The sequence below is a fragment of the Alligator mississippiensis genome, chromosome 13, assembly GCF_030867095.1.
Source record: "Alligator mississippiensis isolate rAllMis1 chromosome 13, rAllMis1, whole genome shotgun sequence".
Classification (NCBI taxonomy): Eukaryota; Metazoa; Chordata; order Crocodylia; family Alligatoridae; genus Alligator; species Alligator mississippiensis.
Genome location: NC_081836.1, coordinates 41,959,295 through 41,973,500, shown reverse-complemented (window position 1 = coordinate 41,973,500; position 14,206 = coordinate 41,959,295). Strand labels below are relative to the sequence as shown.

General features: G+C 39.9%; 1 protein-coding gene across 2 annotated transcripts in view; it reads left to right on the top strand.

Annotated features, from left to right (window-relative positions):
• Nucleotides 1-9,306, top strand: part of SNX29 (sorting nexin 29) — a 454,827-nt gene extending 445,521 nt beyond the window's left edge. For both annotated transcript variants that reach the window (XM_059716635.1, XM_059716634.1), the window contains one exon: nucleotides 174-9,306. In XM_059716635.1, the coding sequence (XP_059572618.1) occupies nucleotides 174-303 (130 nt within the window). In that variant the 3' untranslated portion in view covers nucleotides 304-9,306. The remainder of the gene's footprint in view (nucleotides 1-173) is intronic.
• Nucleotides 9,307-14,206: the final 4,900 nt, after the last annotated feature.

Sequence of the window (14,206 nt, the reverse complement as noted above, 5' to 3'; positions counted from 1 at the left end):
TCAGATTCCAGACAGCAGTATAAATAATACAAGTCTATGTAGTTAAGGATGTGTACTGTAGTTTGCAACCATGTGCCAGGTTCTCATAACATCTGCTTTTTCCATATTCAGACCAGCGACAGGCTAATTTTCATATAAAATGAACTTGTTCTTGTGTTTATTCTTTTTCCTAGTGATATTCAACCTGGTGGAGAACCAGTAAATAAAGGCAGTCGCTCGAGGGTGACTACCCGCTTTCCAAAGCTATCACGGAGCCATCAAAGAGAGCCACGGAACCTGGAGCCTCAAAGTGGTGACCTCTGACTTCATAACTGTGAACACCAGCACCATGTACTTTAAACAGTCCTGTGATTTCTTCCCATCCTGCACTGTTGATTATATAAGCTCCTTGGGAGAATACAGGTGCTTCAAGTTAATTCCTGAAAAGAGATGCTCAATACCAAGGTTCATCATTCTGATCAGATAGGTCACTTTTGAAGGCAGCAGTCATTTCCCAAAGGAATATGAGGGCTGCTCACTAGAGCCTCAGCAAATTGATATACATTTCCTTTGTTTTGTAAAGCAGTACATATTTCCTTTGCTCTTATCTTCTCCTCTGCTACTATGAATCCTTTGTTTGTTTTGTAGAATCTCTCTCTTCTACCCTCATATCATCTTTTTATGTTCCTGAGATCTGTTAGCATCATGTCAGGAAAATGCTGAGGTTTTTTTTCTCCTTACAAGCACAACTATACTTATCACTATTCAGTCTGCACGAAACACTTCAAGCACGGTAGACTAATGCTACTGCCCAGTAGTGTGACAGGCAAAATCCATGCTAATGCGCAGTACAATTAATCTACTGCACATTAGCGTCACAAAAAAGTGTGCACTGGTACTAATGTGCTGTAGCGCCCATTACGGTGTATTAAGTTAGTCCCTGTAATTACAGGGACTAAGCTTAATGTGCCATAATTACAGCACATTAATGAATGTGTAGACATTCCCAGTATTTGCCAGAAAGTTGTGTTTCAAAAGCCTCCCTAGCCCATTACTTTTTGGAAATAAAACGACTAAAAGTCTTTGATGCACAGAAGAGGGTTTCAGAAACTTGAGAAAGTAAATGGCAGCGGATTGTAGAAGACAAAAAAAATTTTTTGTATATGTTTAATTAGATATTCCCAGGTGCTCTCACTTGTGAAAAGTAATTCTACCAAATCAGAGATTCTCATAATTTTCTAATGAAATGTTGTTTTTGTTGAAAGGTAAGAGGCAACATGAAACAACTTGAACAAATCAGTTCAAGAGCTTTAATGCAAAAGGAAACATGGCATTAACACAGTACAAAGTAGAGCTTTCTCACAACAGGCTATGTTCTGTTATTGATTTGTTTTTGATGTATTATAGAACAATCTCTCTACATTAAAATAAGCAGATGTTCAGGCATTCTTACCACTGCTTTGTAAGACCTGAAATGATGCTTACAAAGAATTGCTTCATATGAAAGTGCCTGTCACCCGTTACCTCTAAGTGACCTGAAATGGTTCTGTGAGAGCAAGTAAGAAAACTGGGGGGTTAATTGTTACAAGTGATGGAAGTCCTGATATGGATTAACTGGAATCCAGTTCAGCATCCATTAGCTGCACTGCCGTAGGCAGTAAATTACACTTTAGTTATCTTCTTTTCTGTATAAAATCTTAACCAATATACATTTAGATTTTCTAATGACTGTATTTTGGCATTCCTTTAGACCACAACAACTCTCATCTCATAAAGTGTTTGGATAATCTGTACTTACCATAAATCGGTATATTTTGTTTTTGCACTGTCCACATTAGCAATCATAAAAAAAAACATTTTTCCTTTCAGGAATATAAACCACTGATTATCAATGCACTTTTCCCAATATAAAGCTTTATTTAAAAATCTAACCAGCTGGGACCCCTATTCTGTGTTTGTTACGTAAGTAGTCTGTTGACTTCAATAGAACTACTCAGCTGAATAAAGACTAATGTAATGATTGCAGAACTGGAGATTAAGTGTAATCAATGAGTTCTGTAATGGTAATATTGAAATGTACCTTGTGTACATTGCACTGAATTATAGGAAATGGCAAAAAGTTGCAGACAGATATTTCAGATCATGAGGCCAAAAGAAGAAGAATGTAAAAGAAATGAAATCTTGCTTCTCAATCACTAGCAATTTTGTCTGCTACTGCAATATCTTTTTCACATCAGTAAAAGTATTCCTTTATAAAAAAAAATCCCAAAGGACAGCTTATCAGAAGGACCAGTAGTCTTGTCTTGTATTAGGGGACAAGTTAATGTTGATGTCTGCACATGGTAGGGTACGTGTTTGTTTTTAAAAAAATGTAAGGTGGCTATAGACTCAAGGTTCTCCAGACTCCTTAATTTGATGCGTTGCTGATATTTAAAGTATGTCTTTGATAAAAAAAAGATTTTAGCAATGAATGAAAGTTCCCCTTTGAAAACATTTTTAGAGTCCATTTCTTTCAAAGGTCATAGGAGCCTTACATGGTCATGGGAGTGTGAGCTGTAATTTATGCACCTAATTTTGTCTAGTGATATTGAATTATAGATTAAGCTGAAAATCTACATTGCGTAGATTCATTTGTGGAGCAGTTGGATTTGTATATTTGCCACATGAAGACTTACTAAACTTCAAAAAATAGCTCGCAGTGTACAGCCTTTCCCCCCCTTCTTTGGAAAGCTGCAAATGGTAAGGAAATTAATTTAGCAGAGGCACACATGCTAAACATAGAATAATACATACAATCCATATTTTTAAAACTGTTTCTTTTTTTGTTATTTGCAGGAAATTTGCTCTCTCTATATATATTTGGCTCTTAAATTATCTCTCCTGTTTATTTTGCCTCTCATCATTTTAATATATGAATATAGATAATGCAAAAAATAATGGACTCATTTACAGAATATAAATTATTCCCTGTTAACTATATATGCTAAGATTACAATGTGCATAGAACTTTAATTTTGTGACTTGAGATATATTGTAACGTGCTGCAGTTATTAACCCACTTATTCTCATCTGATTTCTTAATAAAATTTAAGAAAATAGTTGGGTAGATTTATTTCACAAGTAACACAGTATAAAAAGAATGGACAGTAACTGAACCTGTAGTCTTAACAAAAATGTTCAGAGACAGACTGCTCACATTACTCACATGGGTAACACTGAGCTCAGTGAAAATACTCAAATGAGTAAAGTGAACCAGAGTAGATTTGTTAAGTTCCAGCCAAGATTTTCTGATGTGTCTTGTACATTTGGATGCCTAAATATTTGTCATGTTGAAACACCTTAGACATGGAAACAGACGTCACTTTTGTGCCATCATAAAAATGTTTAGGTTGGCATAAAGTGAAAGCAAGCACACATCTATGCCTTCTAGTGTACCACAGATGCTCATATTTGTGGCCATAACAGAAGGTGGTAATAAATTAGGACACTGTATTCTGGCCTATGTCTGTTTATGATGGAAGAACATGGACAGCATGAAGCTGCCTGTGGTCTCTGTCTGCCCTGAGAATTCCTACACAGGATTGGGCTCCTGAATCCTTGAGCATACCTGCCTTGTTTTCCCTGCTTACCCAGATGTATCCCCTCCAGGGGTAAGCAGGGAAAGTCAGGGCTTCAGGGCCCCTGCCTACAAGTGGGGATTCCCTGCATGTAGACACAGTCCCTGTGCAGCGGGGATACCTGCAGGGGAATCCCTCTACAAAGGATTTCCTTGCAGGCGCAAAGAAAGGCTGAAGTTCAGGAAGGCTGAAGTTATTTAAAAGAAGGCTGAAACTTCCCCCTTCCTTCCCCCTCACCTTGCACTTGCAGCCCTAGCCCCACACTGCTCCCAGAAATGTGCACCAGTTAGACATCCATGGAGTAGATATCCTGGAGTGTGATTAGTTGTGCCGTAACATATTGTGGTAGATCTGATCACACTCCATCTAGGACCTGTTTTCTATCTAATAGGCCTAATTTTCATAACTGCTATAAATACTAATTCTCTGAATATTAATTCTTTTTAAATGTTTTGGAAAATCTTGCCCAACCACTTAAAAGTATTCAGTGCTGAGAAATACTGTAAAAATACTTTTGCATTTTACCATGTAACATTGCATCATGTGCAGTTCTGAATTTTAAGCACTGCTTTTTCTGAAATATAACCCAGATTGTTTGTGGCTGTTAGCAATTGCTTGTCGATGACCAGTGAAGAATGAGGTAGTAGAGTCAGTCCAGCTCTTGGTGGAGAGCCATGCACAGCACTACTAACAAAAACCATCTACACAGTCATATGTGATGATCTGTACAGTTAGTGTAAAACTCATGTGGCCTTGTCTTCTCCAGGGTTGTTCCATCAGGACTGTGGTCTGCTTGTAGGACAGTGAAGAAGACTGGCTATGACACTGCCTGGCTGTAACATGTACCTGTTTTGCTCATAGGGAACGAAAGTCCCCAGTCTTCAATTAATCTGGGGACTGCAATCTGTAAACTTTCCTGAATAAAGGGGTTTTGTATTTTTTTAAATTTAATAAATGCTGTTTTTCTATTAAATTCAAAATAAATAACTTCCTAAGAAGCAGCAAGTAGGTGACAGTCTCACTTCTTTTGCAAATAGGATTGTTTATCAATTTAAATTTGATAAACATTGACTATAGTTTTAAAGAATCTCATTTTCTTAGAAACCCTGCCATTCATTATAGAGATGGTAATGCAATGGCTTTTTTAATGGGAAACCTGATTTGATACAGGATTTAAGTCAGTGCATTTATTTATTTAGTGTATGCGGTTTCCACTGAAACAATATGCCCAAACCACATATGCTAAATAAATAAATAAATAAATAAATGCACTGACTTAAATCCTGTATCAAATCAAGTTTCCCATTAAAAAAATTCCAAGGTTTATGTGCAGCAGCGTAATGACACAGCAGCAAAGGCTTAACTTGACATGTCTATTAAATCACATATTGTTAGCAGGATTAATAATTTCTAAGCTGGTCCTGTTTACAAAACATATTGTTTGAAGGTTAGTTGTAAGCAAATTGTATCATTTTACAAATGTACCACAAGCCATAAACTACTGTGATTGGATTAGTATGTCAAATATTTGGAGATAAGGTCTAGTGGCAGTAAATGTTCTTATAGCTCAAGAATAAGATGCATACACTAAGGCAGAGTTTGTCATTTTGAAATAAACATTTTCTTGTATAAAAATCTGATTCCTAACAGTCACAGTAATTAATAAAAATGTAAATGTTAATAGGATTGACTGGCTCAGGACAGCTCGCTAGTAATAAATGTATTTAAGAGTGAGCATTGAATAAAGTAATGTTAATGTCTGTCAGTTTTTATTAACAATCTAGAAAGATGATATTTTCTTACAAATACTTCCAGTCTGAAGATCTACATAGTGTTATTTTAGATGCAGACATGGATCTAAAAAGTCCTAGTCCTTGCAGGTTGGTCCTGAAGTATCACTGACTCAATCCTATTTAGATAAAGAAAATATTAAACTCTTAATCTTTTGGGATTCCAGCTTTGTAATAGCTCATTTGCAAGGTTCCTCAGTTGCTACTGGGGGCACTGTGTAATATAGGTGCCAGGCTCCAAGAACTTCTCATAGGCCGCGTCTACACAAGATGTGTTAATGTGCATTAGCCTAATTTAATGCGCATTACGGGCACATGTTCACACATACGCACCCTTAATGCACATTAAAATGGTGAAATTAAGCTAATTGCACCTGCAAATGCAGGTATCAAATTTAGGCACAATTAGTTATAGTGTATTAATGCACATGTAGGTGTGACCCGGCACTAACTTTAGTGCCAGGTCTTCCCAGCCACTAAAGACACATGGTAGGGCTGCTGGGACTTGGTGCTAACTTTAGTGCCAGGGGGCACCTGTACACTGTGAGGGTGTTTTAATCCTTAGGGTTACATTCTGTGTCCCCTAAATCAAAATGGTGAGTTTTTAACTGAATCCCACCATTTCAATTTAGGGGTTTTATTTTTCATCACTGTTACAGCAATGGGCCGATCCTTTTTTTTTTTGATGAGAAGCTTAATCCTTTTTTTTTCCCAGTGGAGTCTGCCTGCAGCTGGAGGGCTAGCTCCCGAAAGGCTGAGTGGCCCCTGAGCTGCTGGGGGCCCCAGTCCTTCCCTCGATGGTGGCGCCCCCTGGGGCTGCCTGGGTAGGTTGCTAGTGGGCCAAGTGCTGCCCCAGCTTGGAGGCAGCATGTGGCCCAATCCAACTCTTCCCTGACCCTGAGCTGGGGCAGCACCTGGCCCACTAGCAGCCCACCTAGGTGGCTCCAGGGGGTGCTGCTACCACAGAGGCAAGGACTAGGGCCCCCTGCAGCTCAGGGGCCATTTGGTCCACCAGCAGCACACCCCCTGGCCATGGGAGAGGCAGGCAGTTTTCACCAAAAAAAAAAAAAAAAGGATCAAGCCCCCCGCTGCTTCTACCTTCAGTAGGCACTTGCTGAAGGCAGAAGTGGTTAGGAGCCTAATCCTTTCCTGCCTGTCTGTCCTGTGGCTGGGGGACGAGCTGACATCTGCATCATTGCAATTTGCAACATTGTGAACTAAGCTACATTAGGATGTAGTTTAGTTTGCAACAATACAAACTCATTTAAAACCCCCCAAACTCCTGCACGTGTACAGCATGACACCATTAAGCCACACACACTGACATTTTTGTCATGTGTACATGGTAATGGCATCATGTGTACAAGAGCCCAAGTGTACTAACTTTAGTGCCAAGTCCCTGCATGTGTAGACACCTGCCAAAAATTGCCTAATGTGCATTAAATTCAGTCGCACTTAAGTGCATGTGTAGACACACCCATACAGACCCAGTTTTCTTCTGTCTTGGCTTGTTTTCCTAATGTGAAGGAAGTTGGTGTGTGAGGTCATGCAGGTCTGGCGAGGAACTAGCATGGAGTCTGGCCGCAGAGGGTACTGCCAAAGTTGGGACTGGTAGTAGTGCAACTTGGTTCCCATGTTGGAGTGGGGTGGGATGGGGTAGGGCAGACATTATCTTCTACTTGAGGAGAAGAAGTGACAACAACCAAGGAAGAAGCACAGAAGAATATTGAAGAAGCTGGAGACAAGTATATTCCAGTATACTCCAGTTGCTACAAGAGGCAGGTTCTATTTTAAGCTATTGTCATACTTACAGGGTTATGTTTCTTGGTAGCCACATAGACTTCCTGTATACATGGCCTGCCAAGACTGCAGGAGCATGGAACATGTCACCTTTTAGCCACTAGGTCACTATCTCTAGACCAATTAATATTTATTTGTCCAAAGTATCTTTAAATAAATTAATAAAATATAACACATTACTGAATGGAGATCTTAAGAGATTACATCTTTTGTAAACTGTAGACACATAAGTATTTGAAATAGATTGGAAGCTTTTAACACTTCTCTGATGGTAATGTATATAAGCAGGCAAAATAAAATTGCAGTCAGATTACAAGAATTTCATTTTAAATTGATATAGCAGATATCATTTTCTTATACTGTGTCAATTTTTTTCCCTATTTTATGCCATTTCAAACATTTCTGAAACAAATTCTTATGACTGCTACATCATGAAACTTCAAACTACCTGTGGATGTACTTACTGCTACCCAAACACCCTGGGAAACCTGTGGAACAGTTATTTAGAAGAATGCTGAAAATTCTGCTCTCAGATTTCACTTCAGTGTTCTGTTCTTCCAATGGGAGCTTCAGACACATGGGTGAACTGGATTATCAGAGTTCTGATGAGAACTGATCTTTTCCCTTGAGAGCTATACGAACAGTACCTTCCTTCTGGTGCTTGAATGAGTCTCTCATGGATGTGTGTTCAAGCTCCATCAACTCAGCTTGTGACAGAAATTAACTTGTCTCTTTCTCATTTCCTTATATCATTATTTTTGACCTACTAAAACACAATATTAATTTGCTGCTATTTGGGCATTTAATTGGTTTTTGTAGTATTAAAGATGTGCATTGTCATAAAAAGAGCATTTTATTACATGAAACAATGTAAAGTAAAATGATAATAAAAATATCAATTGATCTGTTATTTCTTTACATTTTTAGTAAGAAATTAGATATGCTGTAAACCTTGTTCTTTTTTTTTTTTGCTCTGGCACAATAGCATGATCCTTTAATTTTTATTTTTTTTATTTTGATAATGTTCTAGGCTAAAAAAAATCACTTTATGATCCTGTTGCACATAATTGATATTATTTATGAAACTTCATCTATAAAGCTGTCGATACAAATCTCTAATTAATAAGAACAATTTTGCTTTTTGTATCAGTATTAGCATGACTTTACATATAAGCGTTTCACTGTAATGTTTAAGGAGGAATTGATCACTTATATTGATATAGTGCTATTCCATCATGAACCTTAATCAGTCTTTGGTGTATAAAAACATCTACCATATAGTCACAAGTGAGAAATAAGTTGTTACTTATTGGTATTTTAATAGCAATGTCCATGTCAATGATAAATGTTTAACTATGGTGGTGAGATTTTTCATGTGTATGTTGGATAACTTGAAATGCTAAAAAAAATTAAAATACAATTACAATTAATCTAAAGGGAAAAAAAAAACCTCTTTAAAAGAAATTCACATTTTGAAAGCCTTTCTAAGAAACCCTAGTACTGGATAAAATTAATTACCCTATTATCTGGGACCAACCTTTTGGCAGCTCAGGAAGCTGAATTTCCCTTCTGTGTTTGTTGGACAGCTGTAGCCACAATGCTGTTAATTCTAAAGAGGTATATTTGTATATACCGTATTCAGATAACACATTAACCTATAAACAGCTATAAGGTCTTTGTATTATTTTAACCCATGTTAAGCTACTGTTTACATTACAGAATTTTTAAACTAATGTATATATAATTTTATAAAATACTTTCTTGTATTAAATATTTCTTTTGAAATATCCTGTGGTAATTTTGTTGTAATCTGGTTGAAATATCCTACTTTACAACCAAGAAAATAAATAACATTTTGTATGCTTAAAAGATAGCATATCTATAGCCTGTTTATAGCCTGTTTTATAATTGTATTTTTGATTTATGTTAACTTTTTAATGTGCATTGTTCACAAACGCATGGTTTGGGCTGAATTTTCAAAACAATGTGCTTAGGTATTTGCTTTTAATTAATATTTTCTTCATTGTGTCTGATAAAGAGCAATATTTGAGTGATTTGAATTGATGTTTGGATTGTAAATGTAGACAGGGAAGAGAGTAAACAAACACCTTTCAATTACATTCGCTTGTCATGCCTGTTGCTGTTGGAAAACCCATATCTAATGGCATCTAAAAGCTAATGGCCACCAGTTGCATTCTATTCTGAAATCATGGCTTCCATATAACTCTGTTGTTTGACTAGAATCAGTGCTAGATAATAGTTAGAGCTAGGGGTGCACTGATAGAGATTTTTGAGGCCGATACTGATAGCAGATTTTTAAGGAGGCATCGGCTGATACTGATCCAATTTCCAATACAGCATGGATTGCTGCATGCAGCTGGTAAGTGTGTTGTGGTGGAAGGGGGGGAAGGGGCGTAGGGGGGCAGATAAAAGCCCTTGCGGTGAGGGAGGGAGTGGAGCTGGGGCAGGGGCTGGGGCAGGCACTGCCCAGCCAGGGTGGGGCGGGGCAGGGAACAGAGCCATGGCTCGTCTGGGGGAGCGGGGGGGGTGGAGCGGCTCCCACTGCTGCACACGCTCCAGGAGGGCATGGAGGGGGGACATGTTCCCCCTGGATCTGCATGGGGCCAGGCAGGCTGCTGCTGTGGGCTGGGGCTGGGGCCAGGGCTGCACTGGGCTCTTCCTGGTGGGGGGCAGGGCTGGGCCGGGCTGTACTTGGGGCAGACAGTGGAGGCACTGGGAGGGGGCTATGGAGGGGGCTGAAGCCACCCCAAAGCTCACCATAGCCACCCCAACCACCCCTCCCAGCACTGCTATCACTCGCCCCGATCACAGCCTGACTCAGCCCTCACCGGGATGAGCCCAGCACAGGTCTGATCCCAGCCCACAGCAGCAGCCCACCCTGCCCTGCACAGATCTGGGGGGGCACATTCCCCTCCCCATGCCCTCCTGGGGTGCGCATAGAGGTGGGAAACCCCCCCCATGCCTCCTGGATGAGCCACAGCTCTGTCCCACAACCTACCCCAGCTGTGCAGCGCCTGTCCCAGCCCCATACCCTCCCTCACTCCGTGCGCCTTGATCTTCCCTAGCAGCTGATCGCCGAGCCCAGAAATGCCGGCAGCGAAACCAGAAGTGCTGCTGGGGGACTGAGTACCCCCTGGAGGGCCCAGCCGGCGGTCCCTCCCCACAGGCCAGCACCCATGGGCATGGCCCACCCTAAACCCCCCCATTCGGTACGCCACTGTTAACAGCCACATCGGGCTGATTTCTGAGCCAGTTTTCTTTATATCAGTGCCGATCCGATATTGGACTGATGTTTTGGTGCACCTCTAGTTAGAGCAGAGGACTGTGCGTTGCAAGAACTTAAGCTCTTTTTCTGTCTTTTCCAAAAACTTGCCATGTGACACTGAGCAGTTTTGGAAATTAAACCGATTTTAATCTTGGCTCCATTTTCTTCAGTAGTGTAGCAAGGGTTGGGCAACGGACACAAACACCAGGCACCCACTTAGAAGATGTGCAAGAATACCAACCACTACCAGCCCACCTACTGCCACTGCTGCAGCCGGCCTAGCCAGAGACACTGGTAGTTATGCCTCTGATTTTTTTCATCTGTACATGAGAAGCTTCAAAGAGTGTCTGCAAAATTCACAGGTTGGTTTCTGTATGCAGGCTCACAACCCTTTGAAAGAAAGCAGTTCTTATGGGCTTTTCCTTCTTTTCAGAGGCCATAAAGGGTCATTGACCCTTAATTCCACCTCAGTTATTTTTCACTACTGAGGCCAAAAAACTGGGATCGCTTTCTAAGTAGCAAAAGGATGGGTGGGCAAGTGGGGCCCAAGCCCTGGGTGCTATCAGTTGGCTGCGGGTGGGGGCAGCGGGACTCCATAATGGAGCGGGTTGCATCTCATATGGAAGTGTTCCTCTGCTCCTCCTCCTGCACTTTCCAGCTCCAGCTGTGTTTGTCAGTAAGTGAATGGCATTTTGGGACATTAAGTTTTGTCAAGCAGCTGTGAGTACAGCTGCATAATGACGGGTGGGTAATGTCACTCCATTTTTTTTGCCACCAAAAATGAAGGTTTCTGCCCACTTGATGTGTGTGTCTGCTACAAAAATATGAGATGATATCTCCCCTCAGCTGCAGCAAATTGCTGCTCCTGCTCCTGCACTGCTGCTGGAGCTCCGGAGCCAGAGCCCAGCGAAGAAAGTATCGGGAGGGGGCAGGATAGGGGGGCTGCAGTTCTGGCCAGTTACGTCTCTGGTTTTGTTCTTATCTAACCGGCTTCTTAGAAAATGAGGTCAGTTGTTGAATTTCTTAGGATATTTACATAATGACTATAATCCTGTGCTGTGCTTTGCCATCACTGAAGAAAGAAATTATAGAAAACCCTGAAGAACTAAGTCTTGTTTGGTTAAGAAGTGGTATACAAACTGTTATCCTGAAAAGCATTTGCTTAACCGGGATAGGGTAGGCTGGTCATGCCTTTATTGTAGGTTGTTCATTTTTCTTCCATTCAGAGCTGAGAAAACTGTATTTGTATTCCTTTCACAGGGAGATCGCTTTGGATGCTCAGATTGTCACTTACAGATGTAAAACACAGATTTGGGTGAGAACCCAGCTGCTAGACTTGGGTGCCTAATTTAAATGGAAAGTTTTAAAATTGGTGCTGCAGTGTATATTTAGTCAATTTCTAGCTAACAGAAGAAGTGGTAGCTATAAAAAATTATACAGGCAGTCCTCTTGTTCACACCATAGGCAGGTGAGTAAGTCCATTAGGATTTGTGAAACCACTTTTTGCCTGTAAAGCTGCTGAAATCAGTCAACTCTTCCTGTAAGTATGAGTCTGTAGAAAAGGACACTTTGCCCTTTGTGATCCTTTTTCAGCTAGAAAACTCTGGGCAAAACTTTTGATAATTTTTTCAAAACAACCTCAGCGCAATCATGCACGACAGTACTGTAGGATACAGCCTTCACTATTTTTAATTAGTTTACTAATTAACTACAGATGCTCCGTGTTTCATATTGGAGTTATTTAAAATATATAGCAAACATGCACTTATGCTGGTTTGTCAGTTTAGGATCTCAGTTTTGGACAGAAAAGTTTCAATTCATATATTGTGTCTGACCTGTAATCTACAGAGCAGGAAAAATATTCCTTAAGGGTTTTTTTCTTTTTTGTTTCTATTTTAAGAACAAAATTAAGCAATTTAAGTCCCTGACATGGACTAAAGCCTTTTTTTAAATCTAAAAAATATTTTTGATGACAGCATCAACTGAATTTATTCTCATCAAGCTGTATCTCTTTATAGATAATTGTGACACAATATTTATACCATGCAGTGAGGTGCTGAAATAAAACACTTGTATCCATTTTAAAATGGATTTTACAGACTCAGAGTGATGCTGTACATAGCAATATTACATAGCAAGTGTTGTTTAAAATGAACATAACATAAAGAAAATAAAATCATTGTTAGTGTGCATTGCATGATACTCATTTATTTTTACTATCCTAAAGTGCAACAGAAATTACTTGAACTTTTGCACCATTGTTTTCAGTATGGCATGTCAGAGTATGACTAATCAATGATATTTTATTTAAAGATATCAATAAGAATGTAGCTGCTGCTTTATCTATTAAGATGCATTCAGCCTTGTCTCTCTTAAATTACCCTGAAAACAGGAGCAATGAAAAAGTTGCATGGAAGGGTTTACCCATTTCCCTACCCCTGGGTCAACCAGTGGTTTAACTAAGCCCTGCTGACCTGCTCATCTATTAAGGTGATTCTTCCCTCACCTAATCACCTACTTCAAAATCATGAGGCAGTGGGACCGTAAAGGAGCCACTACTCTTTTTCCCCAAGAGTTCTAAAAAAGGTCCCCTGACTTTCAGATTGCAACGTGGGGGGAAGAGGATTGCATGGTCCTGGGATTTTCATAAGGGCCAAAGGGAATTGAAAGTCACTAGGATTTGGGCATTTAACTTCTTAAACCTCAATAAAATCCTTTAATTTAACTATGTGCCCAGTTCACGAAACCCTCATACAAGTGACTTATACATGCAAAGCAGGTGGGGTTGTTCCTAAATTTATGCTTATAGTCTTAATACTGAACATGTATTTATGGACCTTCCTCCATCAGGGCCTATTTGATGTCCTGTCAAAGGGAACACTAAAGAATGCCTGATTTAGGATGTGCCGTACAACGAGTCCCAATTTGTTCTCCATAACCTTGCAGAACGTGAATTGACTAAATGGAATTTAGGCTTGATTAAGAACTTCAAATTCTGGCACACATTAGATAAATAAGTTCTGACTGCCCCTGCATCTCTGCTTGTTGGGCATGTCAGGTCTTTTATGTGAATTCAATACTTTTTGCAAAGTAAAGTAATCCACTGCAGTTCTTGTGTCTTTTAATCCAAATGGTAAGTTTTGTCTCAGGGCTTGTGGTGTTTGCCATGACATGTGCAGCTCCTGTGGATTGTGAGTGTGAGTTTTGTATGCATTTCTGGCTCTGGCCTCTTTTGTAGATTTTGGAGTCCCTAGTAATTCGCATTGCCTTCTAAAGTGTTAATGCTGGGACTTAGAAGTCTCTCTGAGGTTTTTGTCTCAGATCCCAATCATCACAGCGACTCTTCGGTCTTAGATCAAACCCAAAGCCGCCTCTCTCATTTGGTTTCTCTCTCATTTGGTTCTCTTTGCTTTAAAAAGTAAGTTTCATGTGTTTCATTTTTTATGTAGAATGCCAAACTTCTCAAATCTTGACAATATAGTTTTGTAATTAGCTCCCTCTGTCTGAGTTTAGTGATTATGCTTAATAACATCAAGTGTTTCATACACTCTTATTCTCAGAGATAAAACTGCCTTCTGACTTTCTCCCTTCTTGCTGGCAACAATTATTGCTGATACTGAGGGAAGTTCTAGTTAGGCATTGTCTGGTTGTTCCCTGCACTTCTGGAGAGCATAGCCCCTGGCTGGAGGCCTTTTAATTGCTCCATTTTCCCCCCCTCAGGATGTCCTTGTCCT